The 15,681-nt window shown below is 46.7% G+C and overlaps 1 protein-coding gene across 1 annotated transcript in view; it reads left to right on the forward strand.

Moving 5' to 3' along the window:
- Window positions 1-212: 212 nt before the first annotated feature.
- MYT1 (myelin transcription factor 1) overlaps window positions 213-15,681 on the forward strand; it is a 34,256-nt gene continuing 18,787 nt past the window's right edge. The window contains exons 1-9 of the mRNA XM_009081739.1: window positions 213-267; window positions 2,172-2,202; window positions 5,487-5,549; window positions 6,321-6,570; window positions 7,344-8,208; window positions 8,826-8,960; window positions 10,346-10,436; window positions 11,428-11,541; window positions 12,998-13,212. Coding sequence (XP_009079987.1) covers window positions 213-267; window positions 2,172-2,202; window positions 5,487-5,549; window positions 6,321-6,570; window positions 7,344-8,208; window positions 8,826-8,960; window positions 10,346-10,436; window positions 11,428-11,541; window positions 12,998-13,212 — 1,819 coding nt within the window. The remainder of the gene's footprint in view (window positions 268-2,171; window positions 2,203-5,486; window positions 5,550-6,320; window positions 6,571-7,343; window positions 8,209-8,825; window positions 8,961-10,345; window positions 10,437-11,427; window positions 11,542-12,997; window positions 13,213-15,681) is intronic.

The raw sequence follows: 15,681 nt of genomic DNA on the forward strand, positions 1-15,681 counted from the left end.
GTTCCATGATGTGGAAATTAATTTTAAGTTCCTAAATTTGGGCACTGTGAGTTGAACAATAGCATCAAAGCAAGAAATATCCATCTCAAAAACACAGGAAAGCTTTCCCTGCTGCCCAGGTATTTACACAAAGCAATAATAATATGCAAGGTTGTCCTTTAATGATAGTTTTCTTGTTATATCTCAGCAAGTACTTTTTCTTTCCATTGCAGATGAGTTTAGAAAATGATGATAAGAGAGCACGGACGCGATCCAAGTCTATCCGAGGTGAGCAGCTGGTTGTCCCACAGCACTGGGTTGTACACACCTGAGCTCCCTGCACCCTCCTTGTTTTGAATAGGCTTTGACTTTTCAGGTCCAGGCTTAACTCTTTCAGTTATGCTCACTGTCCTCCCTTCCCACCCCCCCTGAAATTTGTCTAAAACACCTGCAAAACTCCCAAATACAAACCTTTATAGGTTCTTATGATATTTAACCCTCTTCCTCTACACCCAGAAGAAGGAAAATAATAAGCAAATACAAAATAAAAAAAAAAAAGGCCCTGTGCATGCTTTGCTGTAGGGGATGGCAATCACTGGAGCTTCAGATCAGCTCCCAGGGCTTTCATCATGCTCACTCTGCCAGCAGCTTTGAAGTCACACATCTGAGAGTGCCTGGCAGAAGTAGCTCATGCTGGAGAAGCAAACGGGCCGTCCCCCGGCAGGGATGGGAGGACAAACGACTGGTTCATGCAAAGCTTGATTGCTATTTATTTTCTGATTAAAAGAAGTAGAAGTGCAGATCTGTATTTGTGAGCTTTCTCTCAGGGAGAAGGCAAGGGGCTTCAATACAGAGCCCAGGGAGTCATCTCGGGTGGTCTCATAGCCATGTGTGATGGCTACAGATCAGCCTCTCTATTTTGGTTCCTTTTAGTGGCTGTGGATCTGACAAATGACAAAGGGGACTGGAAGTGAGGAACAAATGAGGATGGAAAGGTGTGATGGCTGCAGGGACTGCAGCTTCATCCTACAGCTGAGATGGACCACTTTCCTTTGTCCTCACTCTCCTTCCTCCCTGTTCCTCACAGCATCTGCATCTTTTAAAACCAGAACCAAACCCAGATGCTGCTAGTTGTGTTGAACTGAGCTTGGATATTTGGATTTAATTGCTTTGTTGCACGTACACAAAGGTGTTCACTCAGGTTGCAAATGAGAGTGCCCTGATTCTATTTATTTTCCCCCACTCTGCCTTACCCACACTTGAATCTGGGCTTCTTGATGTGAAAAGGTAATTTATTGCATACACCCTGGGACTTGCCACTGCCTCCAGTTTGTTGAAGCTTGTGAGTCATCCCACCGGGAGCTGGATCCCAGGAAACCCAATTAGCTCAAACAAATTGAGCAAATGTGTTATGGGTTTTAGCCTGGGCAAATTTAGACTTGTGTTGAGGGATTTTTTTTCCCTCCTGATTATTTGGATTCCTGGCTGGATGTAAGGTTAGAGCTGCAATGAGAAGTTGTTGTATGTTGTTATTGTCAGCAGTGAGAAGTCTTCTTATTCACAAGTGGGGAATAATCCCTAAACCCCCTACAAACTGTTGTTTACCCTAAACCCCAAGTAACACATCCCCTACCATATGTCTGAGCATTGGCAAGGGCTCCCACATCAGTCTGGTGTGACAAGGGGAGGAGAAAAATGTTGGTGTTACAGAGGTGAATGTGGCCATTACAGCAAAACAGTTGTGAACTATGAAAAAAAGGAATGGATGAGCAGATTTTAAAAGCAAGCATACGGAAGAAGGCATGAGAAAACTTGGCCTTTACTTAAAAGTGTTTGAGTTACCTGCATGCATGTCAGTATAGCTCCATTGACTTCAAAGTCATCATGTGTTTAGAAAAGAGAGGCTGACACTGCATTCACATGCTTGAAAATAAGCACAGGCATGAGGATTTATAAGGCAGGATTATGATTTACAACAGGCTGGCATGCAGTAAATGACAGCAGGATAGATTTTCCCTTTCTTTCCCAAATGGGATGCCCAAAGAGGTAATAAAAATTCAGCTGCAGGCAGGAGAGTTTCCCCCAGAGAAGGAGGATGTCTTGGGGAGGGGGATTGGGGCAGAGACAGACACCCCTGTTGTATTTTTGACCTTGTGCTTGTTTCCATTGCTGCATCCTGTCCCTTCATCCAGTGCCCACGGAGCTCATCGGCCAGGAGGTGAGGTAAGGACCCTGCTCCTCCTCGGCGGTGGGAGGGAGGAGGGGCCATGGAATGGTACTGGTTTGGGAAATGTCTCTCAGTTTGGAAACCTGTGTGAGGGGAGCAAAGCAGTGGGACTAATGGGGTGGAGGTCTTGCTGGGGGAGCTTATATTGATGGGCACCTTGTTATGTGCAAGTCCTCAGGGTGCCACTTGACAACACATGTCAGAGGAATCCAAAGAATTAAAGGGATGAAAGCTCCACCCCTGGATGGGTCACATTAGACTGAAGCCCCTCCAGCCTTCTGTCCCATCCCAGATCTAAACCCTAGCAAAACCTAATGGGTGAAACAAAGCCCATGGTTTGTATTGCAGGATCATTAGGGACAACATCTTACTAACCAGAGTTTCTTTCCCATGTATTTTACATCCTTTTACGGCCCCCAAACAATGTTGTGTCACATCATTTCTTGTGCTAGATGCTCCTCCTTTGGCCCCATGTCCCCTCTTCAGTCACCAAGGTCCTGTTGTCACTCATTTAGCACTGCAGGCATGCCAACAGCAGCAGCCAAAAGTGCAGGAGCAGAGCCTCTGCAGCCCTACAGAGCTTCTCATTAGATATAACAGCCTCCCCCACCTCTAAGCTCCCATTAAACCTTGCACAAGGGCTTATGCAAGAGGTAGGAGTCTTTAACCTGGACAGGCACTAATAGCAGGGGCTGCCTTTCCTAGCAGCCTCCCTTAGAAAGCTGTGTGTGTCAAAGAGTAATTGGACTTTAACCAACCCAATTTCAGAGCATTTCTGCTCCTCCGCTCTCCTATTACTCTGGAGAGCCAGGAGGAGCGAGCGGTGGGCATGCCCCTTCTCCAACTTTTATTGCTGAACACTTGAGTGGAGGTGGTAATTGGAGCAGGTGACATATCTAAGGGGCAGGACAGAGTGCTCCACAAAGCCATCTCTGCAGCTGTCACCTAATTGCCTGAATAACTGGACGATTAATCGACTAATTGGAAGCAGGGCATCGTCTGCATAACAATAAGAAGCCCTTTTGTCAAACAGATGAAGGCTGCGGAGAGGGGGAGAGCTGGTCGCTGTGGTGGCTCTTGCGGGATGGAGAGCAGCTTTAATAGACCTGGAAGCCCCTTTCCCCTTTTGGGACTCCTGCCAAAATACACGAAACCTCCCCAAAAGAGAGTGGGGAGGGAAAGCCTGGCCCAGAGCATGTCGAGCATCACCTCTGTGCTGGTGCTTTTCAGAGGCATTAAATTAACATTGTGAAGCCAGAAACATCCCAAATTGACACCTGCTTTGGGAAACCTCAATGCTGAGCCACTTGGCTCTTTGCTACATACTTTTTGTTGCAGGCTTCATTTCACCACATCAAAAAATGGGGTGTGTGTGGGGGAATCAGCTTTAATTCATAAAGGAAAGCGTATAAAAGCCTGTAACATCTTCATCAGAGCTACTCTTGTTTCCCTCTGAATAAGGCCTTTTTCAGGCAAGTCACTGGTGACATAAACACTGCTCTGTCTTTTGGTGTGCAGTCACTGGAAGTGTGTCTGGGGCTGCTTGGGACAGAGCAGCCTCAGTCAGGACCGAGGGCAATTAAAATGAAATAGATATTTAGATCATGGGCAGCAAAGGGGGGAGCTCCCTCTCCCAGTTGCACATGTTAGTGGGATGAGATCTTTTGCTATATGACCTCGAGTGTTTGCTGGGGAAGGGACACCCCTGGTGTGGTGGGGCTTGGGCTGTGCATGGATGCTGAAAGAGCAGGGGACCATCCCCCAGGTGATGGCATTGGAGGATGCTCAGCATCATGGGTTCAAACCAGGCCATGAGGAAAGGGGACAGAAGGAAGGGGGGACTTGTCTTAGAGGAGCCAGGAGGCTCCTCCACAGCTTCCACCCACTGAGACAGCTGTGTCCCCTTAGTGGATGTGCTGCCACCATTTGCCCTCTCAGCATTAGCTTTGCCTACCTAAAGTGAGCTAGTCTCCCTGAAGGAAGGATTCCTACTCTCCTGACAGTTCAGCAGCCCTTTTCTGTCCTGGTTTTAAGTTGAATTATATTCTTTGAACACAGTGATCTGACTTGTATTCTGGGGATTTGAACCATGAATAACCCACCGGTGCCCCCAGAGCTGCTGCACCCATTAGTGCAGTCAAACCCACTGTGTCCTCAGCTTTCTGCAAGGCCTGAGCTCTCTGCTGAGAGCAGAAATTCAGAGTCCCTAAAGCCTGACTTGGCACTTGGTACTATTTAATATTGTCCTGTGTCTTTTACTCCAAGAATAACAGGCTGGCCAGATCCCCTCTGGGCTGGCAATGCCTTCTTCCTTTGCACTGTCATCAAGAGATTTCATTAGCACTTCTAACTTCCCAGGCTGAGGGTGATACAGTGCTAAATGAGGTTATTAATCCTACATGACTCCAGAATTCTTCAGACATCAGGCAAGTCACTTGGGCATCCGATAATCAATGCCATAATCTGGTTTTGCCAGAAAATGTTTGCTTTAATGCTTCTTATCTGGAGCCCTTATAGCTCCTGAAGCTGGGACTAATTACCCCTGCAGGGGAGGCGTGTGGTCCCGTGCTGAGGGATGCTCAAGAGGAGGCAGCAGTGGCTGTAAGCACAGCTCAGAGCTCCCTGCAAGTCTTTAACTCATCCTCTTCTGCACAGCAGCAGAAAAAAAATGCAGGGATTTGGGAGATCTGGTCATCTTGGGTCCCCATCCCTTGTGTCATCCATCCCCCCAAAAGTGAGGCTCTGAGATACTTTAGAGGATTTTACTCTTGGTGATTTCCATCCAATATGCTCTGGTTAAAACCTCCTGTATCCATTCCCAGTCTGCTCTTCCCAGAAAGCCATCTGTAAGGAACCCCAGTTCCCTGATAAGCCACCAAATAAGGGAAAGGCCCATGTTTTCCTCCTGAGAAAAAGAAAACTGAAGAGTGGTGGTGGGGAGGCAGAGTGCAGTAGCTGTCTGCCTTTAAAAGCTTGTTCTTACACATGCAAATCTTTAATTAAATATACTCTTAAAACTATAGCAAACTGTTCATCTAATTAAATGGGGTGAGTAATTTCATTCATTTTTAGCAAACTGCAAGGCTGCTCTCCTGCCCTCCTCCCATGGAATTCAGAGGGACAAGCTGAACCATTTGAGAGAAATTATCTTCTTGTTTGTGGTTATTTTGTTCCTTGGGCAGAGGACCTGCTTAACTGACTGTAGTTTATACATTTCTAATTAAAAATGAATTCTCCAAGTCCTATTGCTGTTCTTAATGATTTCTCTTTCACTCTCAAGCTGTCCAACCCCAGGCTGTAACGGCTCAGGACATATCCGTGGGAAGTACGCGAGACACAGAAGGTGAGGTTGGGTTGGATGTGGTGGGGATGGAAAAATGTGGGCAAGAAATCTAAAGATGGATGTTCACTGGAAAAAGGCTGGTTCAGAGCAGCAACCCAACTTGTCTGCCCAAATCTGCCTTCCAGAGAGCCTGTTTCTGCCTCTCCTTCAGTCCCTAAGGAATCATGGTGGGGAGTCTGCTTCTCCAGGCCGACAGCAGCCTTCCTACAGACCCCAAACCATGGCAGAAGTACTTGACTCAGGTGTCTGGGGTTGGTGGGAGTTGTTGACAGGCAGAGACTTTGATCTGCTCAGTGCCTCTATGGATAAGGAGGAGAAATAAGAACACTTTGGCTGCCTTGAAGACCATGCCAGCCTAATCTGATGGGTTTCAATCACCCTATAATGGTGACATTGGAGCAGTTGGTGGACATGCCCCAGGGGCTGCTTCTACATCCCCTGTCTGGTTTTATGGTGGTCCTGATGCCCATCACCAACAGTGGTGCTGGGAGCTGCTGGTCCTGCTGCTCCCTGGACAACTGCAAGGATGTCACAACCCAGCACTCATGTGCTGATTTCTGAAAAAATTTGATGTAGTTGCACAAAGTCAAGGTCTGAGAGCAGATCTGGCCACGAAGGGTTAAACAGCTAAAAATCTGGGCTGCTGGATGATTTTTTTTGATAGCATTTGTGTATTTGTCCCACTTGCCTTTGCCTAAATGGTTGGGATGAGGTGGGCAGGCCTTTCTCACTCAGTAATGCCTCCTTTCTGCTCCTTGATCCCATCTGCAGTTTACAAAGCTGCCCTCTAGCAAAGAAGAGGAAACTTCAGGATGCGGAGGCTGAACATCTGGTGTCGAAGAGAAAATCCCATCCGCTCAAACTGGCCTTGGATGAAGGCTACAATGTTGACAGTGATGGCAGTGAGGAGGCCGAGGCAAAGGAGGACTCTGGCTCCGATGAGTCGGAGGGTTTGCTGGAGGAGGACGAGGCAGAGGCAATGGAGCAGGAGGAGACTCGCAGCCCCGAGCCAGCAGAAGGTGCTTTATCATTATTGATTGCAGATCTGTATTCTGCAGATGAAGAAAGGCCAGGGAGTGTTAACAACCAGGAGTTATAGCTCCTCTGAATTATGTCCAGGATGGGTCCTTCAATTATTACTTTGGGTGGAAGCACAACTACAAAGCTCTAGTTAAGCTAAGTGGAGACACACTGATTGTCTCCAGTGTCTTAAAAATGAGAGGTTTTCCATCAGGGTTGCTCCCTGGGGAAAGACTTGTGGAAAGCAGAGGAGCTCACTGTATGGCTCAGATGGTAGTGGGGAAGGCAGTCGTGGTCCCACATTCATGTCATGAGGAGGTCAGCAAGAGTCATTCCCCTGGCTGGATCCGGCTGCTATCCAAGAGGAGTGACAGCCAAAGGAATAGGGTGTTCAGCCACGGTCCTGACACTGCCTTGCTCATCATTTTGGAGCCCTGGGGAGCACTGGGAGCAGGGTGGGTCAGATGGCTGCTGACCAGTGGGGCTGGGAATGTGGTACATCTGAACCCCATGAAAGCTTCCATGTGGAAATCCCCTTTCTGCCTGCCATCCCCAAATGCAATAAATTAGGCTGCTACTGGGGTAGAACAGTCAGATTCTGGTTTCAATTAAATTTAAGTACAACAAAGAGGTGTTTATGAGCTTATATAATTATTTTCATTTCCTCCTTTTCTCTTTTCCCCTTCTCTTCTTCCCTCCCCTTCTCTTTTCCTCCTTTTTCCTCCTTTTTTTCCCCCCTTTTCCCCCCCCCCCCCCCCCCCCCCCCCCTTAGAGAGAAGCCCAGCAAAGTCAACCCATTTTGGACAAAACACAGCAACAAGTACATCTGGGCCCAGCAAGGCCAACTACAGCAGCTACCAAGAAATAATCGCCAACTCTCTCCTAAACCTAGGCCAAATAGCAGAGGAAACCCTCGCCATTGAGGGGCAGCTGCCTGAAGCAGAGCTGCAGGTCTCCAAGCCACCATCCAATGTTGTGCATTTGGTCCATGAGGATGCAGGAGAGGAGTTGGTGGAGGAGGAGTGCGACAAGGAGATCATCATCCAGACAGAGGATGCAGAGGAGGTCATCGAGGTCACCAGTGAACGCAGCAGCGAATTGTGTCCGGAGCATCGGGACGATGCAAACTGTGAGGAATCCTGCAAACTGGAAAAGGCTGAAGCAGAAGAAGATGAAGATGAGGATGATGATGACGATGATGATGAGGAAGAAGAGGAAGAGGACGAGGAGGAGGAGGAGGAAGAGGAAGAAGAGGAGGATGAAGACGAGGAGGAGATGGCTCCTGAAGTGATCTGTGAAGAAACTCCTCACACTTCTCAGGACACCCAGAAAAGCCACTGTGAAGGGCAGTTCAGCCCAAAGCCTGAGTACTCGGTCATCGTGGAGGTCCGGTCAGACGATGACAAGGACGATGATGCCCGGTCCCAGAAATCGGCGGTGACCGATGAGTCAGAAATGTATGACATGATGACGAGGGGGAACCTGGGGCTGCTGGAACAAGCCATTGCGCTGAAAGCTGAGCAGGTGAAAATTGTGCGGGAGCCTAGTCGGCTGCCAGGAGAGCACGTAAAGCACTTCCAGGTGGATGACAAACAGAGCAAACCGCTGGACAGCATCCGGAAGAGCTACTATGGCAAAGGTACAGTGACAACTCTTTGTGTGTCTTCTTCCTTCTCATCCCCAGTGAAAAAACTGAACTTGTCTGCTGAGCACCCTATGACAATTAGGCTGTCTGGGGGGAGTTCACAGCCCACAGATGGAATTTAGCCACAAATCCTCAATGCCAATGGGGTCATCCTAGAGGTCAACAGTGAATGCTCAAAGTTATGGTGTCCTCTACGTGATCATGAGGGTTCCTCCCTCTCAGCAGGGCAATTGCTTGGCTAAATTGTCTGTTGGCCTTGAAAATCTCAGCCTGACCACTAGAGCTGGGTTAAAACCCAAGTGGGTTTTAAAGCAGTGGTAGGAGTTTGGCCACAGCAACGAGTGGCTTGGCAGAGGCTTCAGCATTCTCTGGTGCTGAGCTGGGTTGCTGTGAGCAGCTCCACACTGAGCTGGGTTAGTTCCTCAAATTGCTCTGTTGATTTTAATTCTCGAAACTTCCAGTGCTACAATTCCATCTTCAGGGAAAAAACCTCCAAACCCAAAGGTTTGACTGGAAAAGAGGTAGGAAGCATCTTAGCAATTTTTCTCTCCAACTCTTCCCCTCCAAATCCACTAACCTTCTTCCTGCCACCCTTTCTCCACAATCCTTAGATCCTTCAAGACCTGAGAAGAGAGAAATCAAATGTCCAACTCCTGGTTGTGATGGGACTGGCCATGTCACAGGGCTCTACCCTCACCATCGCAGCCTCTCTGGTTGTCCGCACAAAGACAGGATCCCTCCCGAGAGTGAGTACTTGATGGGATAACAAGAGCTGCTTAAATTAGTCTGAAGCTTTACTTCCTACCAGGGAATTTCACACCTGAGGAGGTAGAGGTGTCTTGAGGCTGATGGGCTCTCCAGGTCATCCCAAACGATGTGAATTTTATGACTGAGTCCCTGTCACAAGCCTGATGTTAATCCTTGGAGTATAACAGAGTTTTTGACACAGCACAGTGCTTTTCCAAGTCGATCCTGGGTGCTGTTATCCATGAAAGTGCTATGGCTACTCACAGGAAATGTGATGGAGATTTACTTGGAAGTCTTGCCCTACTTAAAGATTTTTAGCACCATCCTGTGGAGAATGAGGTCCCTTCTCTGAAAATCAGAGAGGGGCTTTAAAAACATCTGCCCACCTCCAGAGGTGTGTTAAGTAGTGCCCATCTTTACACTGAAAGTCAGATATTTTCCCCTATTTGAGATATCACATTGGGAAGAAGTTTGCTGTTCAAACATGTTGCTATGCAGCAAAGGAAAGGAGTTGTTCAAGATGCACAGGATAGCTGAGTCTCCTTCTATGCTCTCATCACTGTAGAATTCACAAGGTGCAATACCAAGATTCACCTATTCTACAGAAAATCTTTATCATCATCATCATAACGGATTTTTGTACATATATATATGCATAGAGAGAGATTCTAGTTCTACCTCTCTGCCAGCATCCTAAATAGCTTTCCCTGTACAGATACATAAAAATCAATGTTGTATGTTTATGATAATGGTATAATAGACAAAAAAAAAAGAAGGAGTCCTTCCTTATCAGGAATTTCAAAGGTTGCAGACCTGCCATAAACACAGAACTGCAGGAAACAAGGAGAAAGTACAGCAATCTTCACAGGCTGAAATGCAAGGGAAAAAATAATAAATAACTAACACAAGCTGCGTGCTTTACAAAGGCTTGCAGATCAAATTATTTTCTTTACTTTTAAGGTCAGCGCTGCAGGAAGCAATAATCCTGAAGATTAAAATAAAAAAAAAAAATCAAACAAAGACTAGTCCTAAGGATAAAAGCAAAGATACAACTTCAATTACTTAAAACTACCTGAAACTAGGAGACCTGGTTCCAAAACAAGGGTGGGCAGGAGGGGCTGGATGGGGCAAACTGGATTGCAATCAGCAAACGAGGAGAAAGCCCAGGCTGTGTGCAGAGATGCTAATCTAGTGCTGACCTGAGCACTGCTGCCTTGTAAATCTTTTTTTTTCTCTGCAAATTCTAATTACAGCATTTCACATTCCCTGATTTCTAGGAAACCAGAGTACAAGACTTGATGATTTTGTCTTTTTTTTCTCTCTGATTTTTATTAAGTTGTTTTTGCTTCCCTTCCCCTCTCCCCTTTCTCTTCTTGCTCTGAAGTCTTGGCAATGCATGAGAACGTGTTGAAATGCCCCACGCCAGGCTGCACAGGACAGGGTCACGTCAACAGCAACCGCAACACGCACAGGAGGTACCAGCTTTGGCTTCTTCTTCCTGGGGCATGGAGTGACAGGTCAAGGGGGAGTGGCTTCACACTGGCAGAGGGCAGGGATAGATTGGATATTGGGAAGAAATTCTTCCCTGTGAGGGTGGTGAGACACTGGCACAGAGAAGCTGTGGCTGCTCCATCCCTGCAAGTGACCAAGGCCAGGCTGGACTGGATGGGGAGCAATCTGGTTCAGTGGAAGGTGTCCCTGTCCATGGCAGGGGATTGGAACCAGATGATCTCTAAGGTCCCTTCCAACCCAAACCATTCTATAATTCATGATTCTATGATTCTATGTTGATGCATTTGCAGGCCTGACATGAGTTGGTCTCATTACTCATTTGGAATGGATGAAGCTGGAGGATGTTTCATCATAGCTGTGGCTGCTAGAGAAAAATTAGGGAGATCTGGTTGGTTAGTTGAGAAGCTCAGTTTGGTGAAGGCTTCATGTGATGGCAATGAGTTCTAGGTGATCCACTGGTGTTGTTGGGTTATGGAGAAAGCTTTGGGCACAGCAATTTGGTCCCTATGCACAGCAGAGGTAGAAGTGTTTCCCTCAAAGTGCCCCTCATAAGGCTCCCTTCAAACAGCCCCATGCAAAAAAGTAAAAAATGCCATTTGACTGCTAAAAATACTCCAAGAAACCAGTTTGTCCCCTTCTGCCCCAACTGTGCACAGTCCAGGGGAGATGATGCCTTGATCCACCTCCAGGCTCTGGGGATACACTGAGGCTCATCCTGGAGAGATTTGGCACTTGATGTTTGCTTGATTTGCTGCTTGCCAAGACTAAAAGTAAGCTAGGATAAATAAAAAACACACAGCCACCAAACACTTTAAATGCAAATGCTTTTCTCATGGGCTCAGTGCAGCTTTGGGTCCTTGAAATGAAGGTTTTCATGCTCATTCCTCACGCTTGGTTTCCTTCTCTCTCTTTTTTTTTTTTTTTGTCCTTCCAAAAAAACCCAAACTCCTACAGTTTATCTGGGTGCCCCATTGCTGCTGCTGAAAAATTAGCCAAATCACATGAAAAGCAACAAACCCAGTCTGGTGATCCTTCGAAGACCAGCTCTAATTCTGACCGGATACTCAGGTAAGTGGGAAGGCAAAGCTCAGCACCACATCCCTGCTCTGCCCCAGCCCTCCCTGCCCTGCCACGCTCACAGGAGCAGCCGTCACGGCTCCCTCCAGCTGTATCTTGATACTGCTGAGTCCTGTTATTATGATCATAGGTCTCGCCAAGGTGGGGAGATATTTAATTGATGATCCCAGAGAGAGCATTGAGGACAATGAATTGCTTCTGTAGCATCAATTAATGCTGAGGCTACAGGCCAAAGGGTTTTACCAGTGCAGCAGAAGGCACTTGTGCCGATTGCTCTGCAGCACAAACTGCCAACGAGTGATGGTTATTATATTAGCATTATAAGTAGGGTGGGCTCAGGGAGGGGGAGGAGGAGGAGATTTAGGCGACATACAAATCACTCTATGGCAGTTGCGTGTAAGTCCACCTGCTTTTCTTCCTTAGCCCGCACGGCTCAGAGGAGAGGAGTCTGCCACTCATTTCCAAAGCAGTCACATTTATTTTGATATTTGCCCACCTCTATCTCCCCCTGAGAAAGGGCTGTCTCACATTAAGGATGTCGCTGATAGATTCTGGCTTCTGTAGCTGATGTGATTCATGAGGCTACAGATGGATTGTAATATGGTTAGTTATTTTGCAATGAGAGAAGGATAAAAACCGCAGTGCGAGCCCTGAGCAGCACTCCCACAAAGGCAGCGAGCTCCGATTAATTTATTTATTTGCTTCCCAGGACCACTGAGCACCCTAGTGCACCAGCACTCGCTGCTTTGGAAAGGCCATTTAGGGCAATTACTTATTTATTTGCAGTGGAGCCTGTGCTGGACGCAGAGAGCTCTGAGCGCATCACGAGGACGGTCCATGCTCCACGGAGCTCCCGCTCCGAGGACTCACTAGTGGAAAGAGGTCACGGGAAGGAGAATAACAATAGGCCATTTATATACAATTTATATGCAAGACAAATTGATTCATGATCGGCAGCCCGGCAGAAGCAGATCTCTAGGAGGGACTCTGCAGGCAGGGGAGAGGCCCCTGGTGCCTTTGCAATGAACCTGCTATGGGGAGTGGAGCTGAACTGGGGTCCTTATCCCTTTGTGTGCCACCCTGTGTCATGGGTCCCATGAGTAAGTGATGCCCAAGTTGTACTGTGTTGGAAAATGCTGCCACGCCACGGCAGTCTGCAAGAACATTGTTTTGGATGAGGCTGACACCTCAGTGTTTTGCTGAAAAAGAGGAAAAGATAAAAAAGAGAAAAGGCAAAAAAGGAGAAAAAGTAAAAGTGGAATCTAAGAGATCCAAACCAGATGGAGACTGGCTGAGGGATAGCAAAAGGCCTGTTGCTGCCTCCTCATCCTCTGTAAGTCCTCAGGGACAAGGTGCAGCTACATGTCCCCATCACATCTGGTCCCCTCCCAACAGACACCTTGCCAGGGAAAAGAGAAATAATTGGTGTTTATTGTTTCATCCTCAGGCCTATGTGCTTTGTGAAGCAACTGGAGATTCCTCAGTATGGAAGTTACCGGCCCAACATGGTCCCAGCAACCCCCCGGGCCAACCTGGCCAAGGAGCTGGAGAAGTACTCCAAGGTCACCTTCGATTATGCAAGTTTTGATGCTCAGGTTTTTGGCAAACGCATGCTTGCCCCAAAGATTCAGACTAGCGAAACCTCACCTAAAGCCTTTAAATGTAAGTTGGGAGCAGGGATGGGCTGGGTTTTTGCATTTTCTGCCTTTTTCAGCATGTTGTGAGGCTTTTGGGATCATGACTTTGGGGTGCTGGAAAAGTCTTGGGGCTGAGCTGCTGGATCCCTCCTGGGATGGGAAGGCTGAGACAGGTGCCATGGTGAGCACCTTCGATGGTAACAGGAGTCCATGGCTGCTGGTAAAGCTTTGCCTGGAGGAGGGTAGCTTTGGCTTTGGGAAGAACTGTGGTGGGAACATAAATCTGAGTGATGTCTCGAGGTGGGATAAGTTACACAGTTGTCCTCAGTCAGTCCCCATTGCTTTGCAGCTCATATCTATTGATCTGTCTTTCCTCATCTAGCTAAATGGATTACAGTTTTCTTCTCTTCCATCTTATATATGACCCACTCCACCCATTTGTCTTCCCTGCCGTGCTCTGCTCTCCAGTTCTGCTACCTATCGATCACACACCTCTATCTTCCAGCTCTTTCCTAGTGCAGCCACCCACATCTGCTCTTGCACTGCTTACAACACAGTGGGTGAAAATGAGATGCCTAAATAAACCCTAAGGGCTTGGGCTGTCAGGGACAGGAGGGAAGCTGCATGGGAAGACAGCCTGTGCAAATGTGTTAAAGCTCCCCCTTCCCTTTGACACCAAGCATGCACCTGAAGATATGTTTTTGAGGGAAAAAAGGAGATTTAGGAGCCCAGTTTGCAGAAGTCAGCAGCCTCAAGAGGGTTTTCTGTCTGGCTAATCCCACTTCCACAATCCTGTTTAATCCTGATGCAGCTGCTCTCTAAAAAAGTGCTTGTACTTGAAAGCATCCTGGTTGTTGCACTACAATGGGAGGGCCCTTTATTACAGTACTAAATCTGTACAGGATCAGACAATGAAATTGGATGGAGGCCAGAGAGCACAACTGCCACTGTCATCCTGGGTTAGGGCTGATGGAAAAGTAATTTGTTTCCCAGCACAAGTGATTCTCTCACTGAATAGATTGTGTTATTTGCAATATTAGCAAAGAATTTTCAGGGTAATTGTACTGACAAAAATAATTCCAGCAGACCCACTAGGATAATCCTTTCTATTTTTTCTCATCACTTATTTCACTAATTTGCTGATTGCGAGTCTATTAGTGGTAGAAATACTTATGAAATGGAAAAGCATCGCTGAGTCTATGGTGTGAAATTGAAATTGGCATGTCCTGATCCTGGATATTGTCAGGTTGGGCTGGCAGATACCTGCACCCTGCCACAAAGACATGGATTAAACTGGATGGGGAAACAAGCAGCCAGACACAAGAATAACCATTTGGGCAAAGCTCCAATGAGTTAATCAAAGCGACAAGATGAATATGATTGCCAATCATAGAAGGGAAATCTGCTCCTTTCACTGAGAACTTCTTTTAAAGAGATCTTCATCCAGAGGGATTTATATTCCCCTGCATGTGTGTGCATAACTCCCATTAATGTCAATATGCATTATATACGCACACAACGAGGAAGAAAGCAGCGCAGGGGAAGATTAGTATTTTATAGTGTCTTATATTATGAGTTTGTAATGGGAATAATGAAATCACTTTGCTCCGTAGCTGCATCAACCAAGGTTGTCTTTGCTTTGCTATCATCAGACCAGAGCTTGTGAGACTCCCACTAAAGAGAGGATGTTTTCTACCAGAAAGGACATAGTGGGATGAATTAAGAATTTGAAGATTTGCTAATTGATTCAGAATACAACCCTGTGACTGCTCTAAATCAGATGAACTCCTGTTTGCACCCACTGCCACTACTGACTCAGAGGGACCCTGTGTGGGTCAGGGCTCCCCTAAATGGAACCAGGTTCAAGTTTTATTAGCAGGGAATTATTATTTATCATTAGGGAAAATTTTATTGTGTGTTCACCCTGAGAAACACTTGGTTTCATTTCATATGGTGTGAAAAGAAATTGCATCTCCAGGCTGGCCCTGCTGCTGCTATGACATACAGTAACAGTGCAGTGGTGTGGCCACATGTGGCTGTGTAATAAATCCTGTTATTCAGGCATATTTAAATGATATGTCAGCTGCCAGAAAATCCATATTTCACTGGTGTCATCCTCAGAAGCTCCTATTTTATGGCCATGGTTTTTCTATTAATGCAATTTTTTAAATTCTAAGTTTTCAAACATGCTACTAGAAATCTCCCCGTAAGTCAGCTCTGCAGATAAATTATGGACATGCAGAGAACAATAAAAGAAAGAGCCAGGAAGCTTCTCTAAGCTTTCTGCTTTAACTGCTTCCACTGCAGAGTAGATCTAATGAAGAAAAGCACTTGTGTTTTGGGTATTGATGGCGGTGTCAGTTAATGAATTAACCTTTCACACCAAGAGATCATTGTGTAAACTGCAGCCAGCACTGCTCCTGTTGCACATCCCAGGCAACAAACTAGCCACTGGAGTGGGAATAACCTCAGGAACTGTGAATACATTAGCCAT

This window comes from Acanthisitta chloris, unplaced genomic scaffold (genome assembly GCF_000695815.1).
Source record: "Acanthisitta chloris isolate BGI_N310 unplaced genomic scaffold, ASM69581v1 scaffold16960, whole genome shotgun sequence".
In the NCBI taxonomy this organism is placed as follows: domain Eukaryota; kingdom Metazoa; phylum Chordata; class Aves; order Passeriformes; family Acanthisittidae; genus Acanthisitta; species Acanthisitta chloris.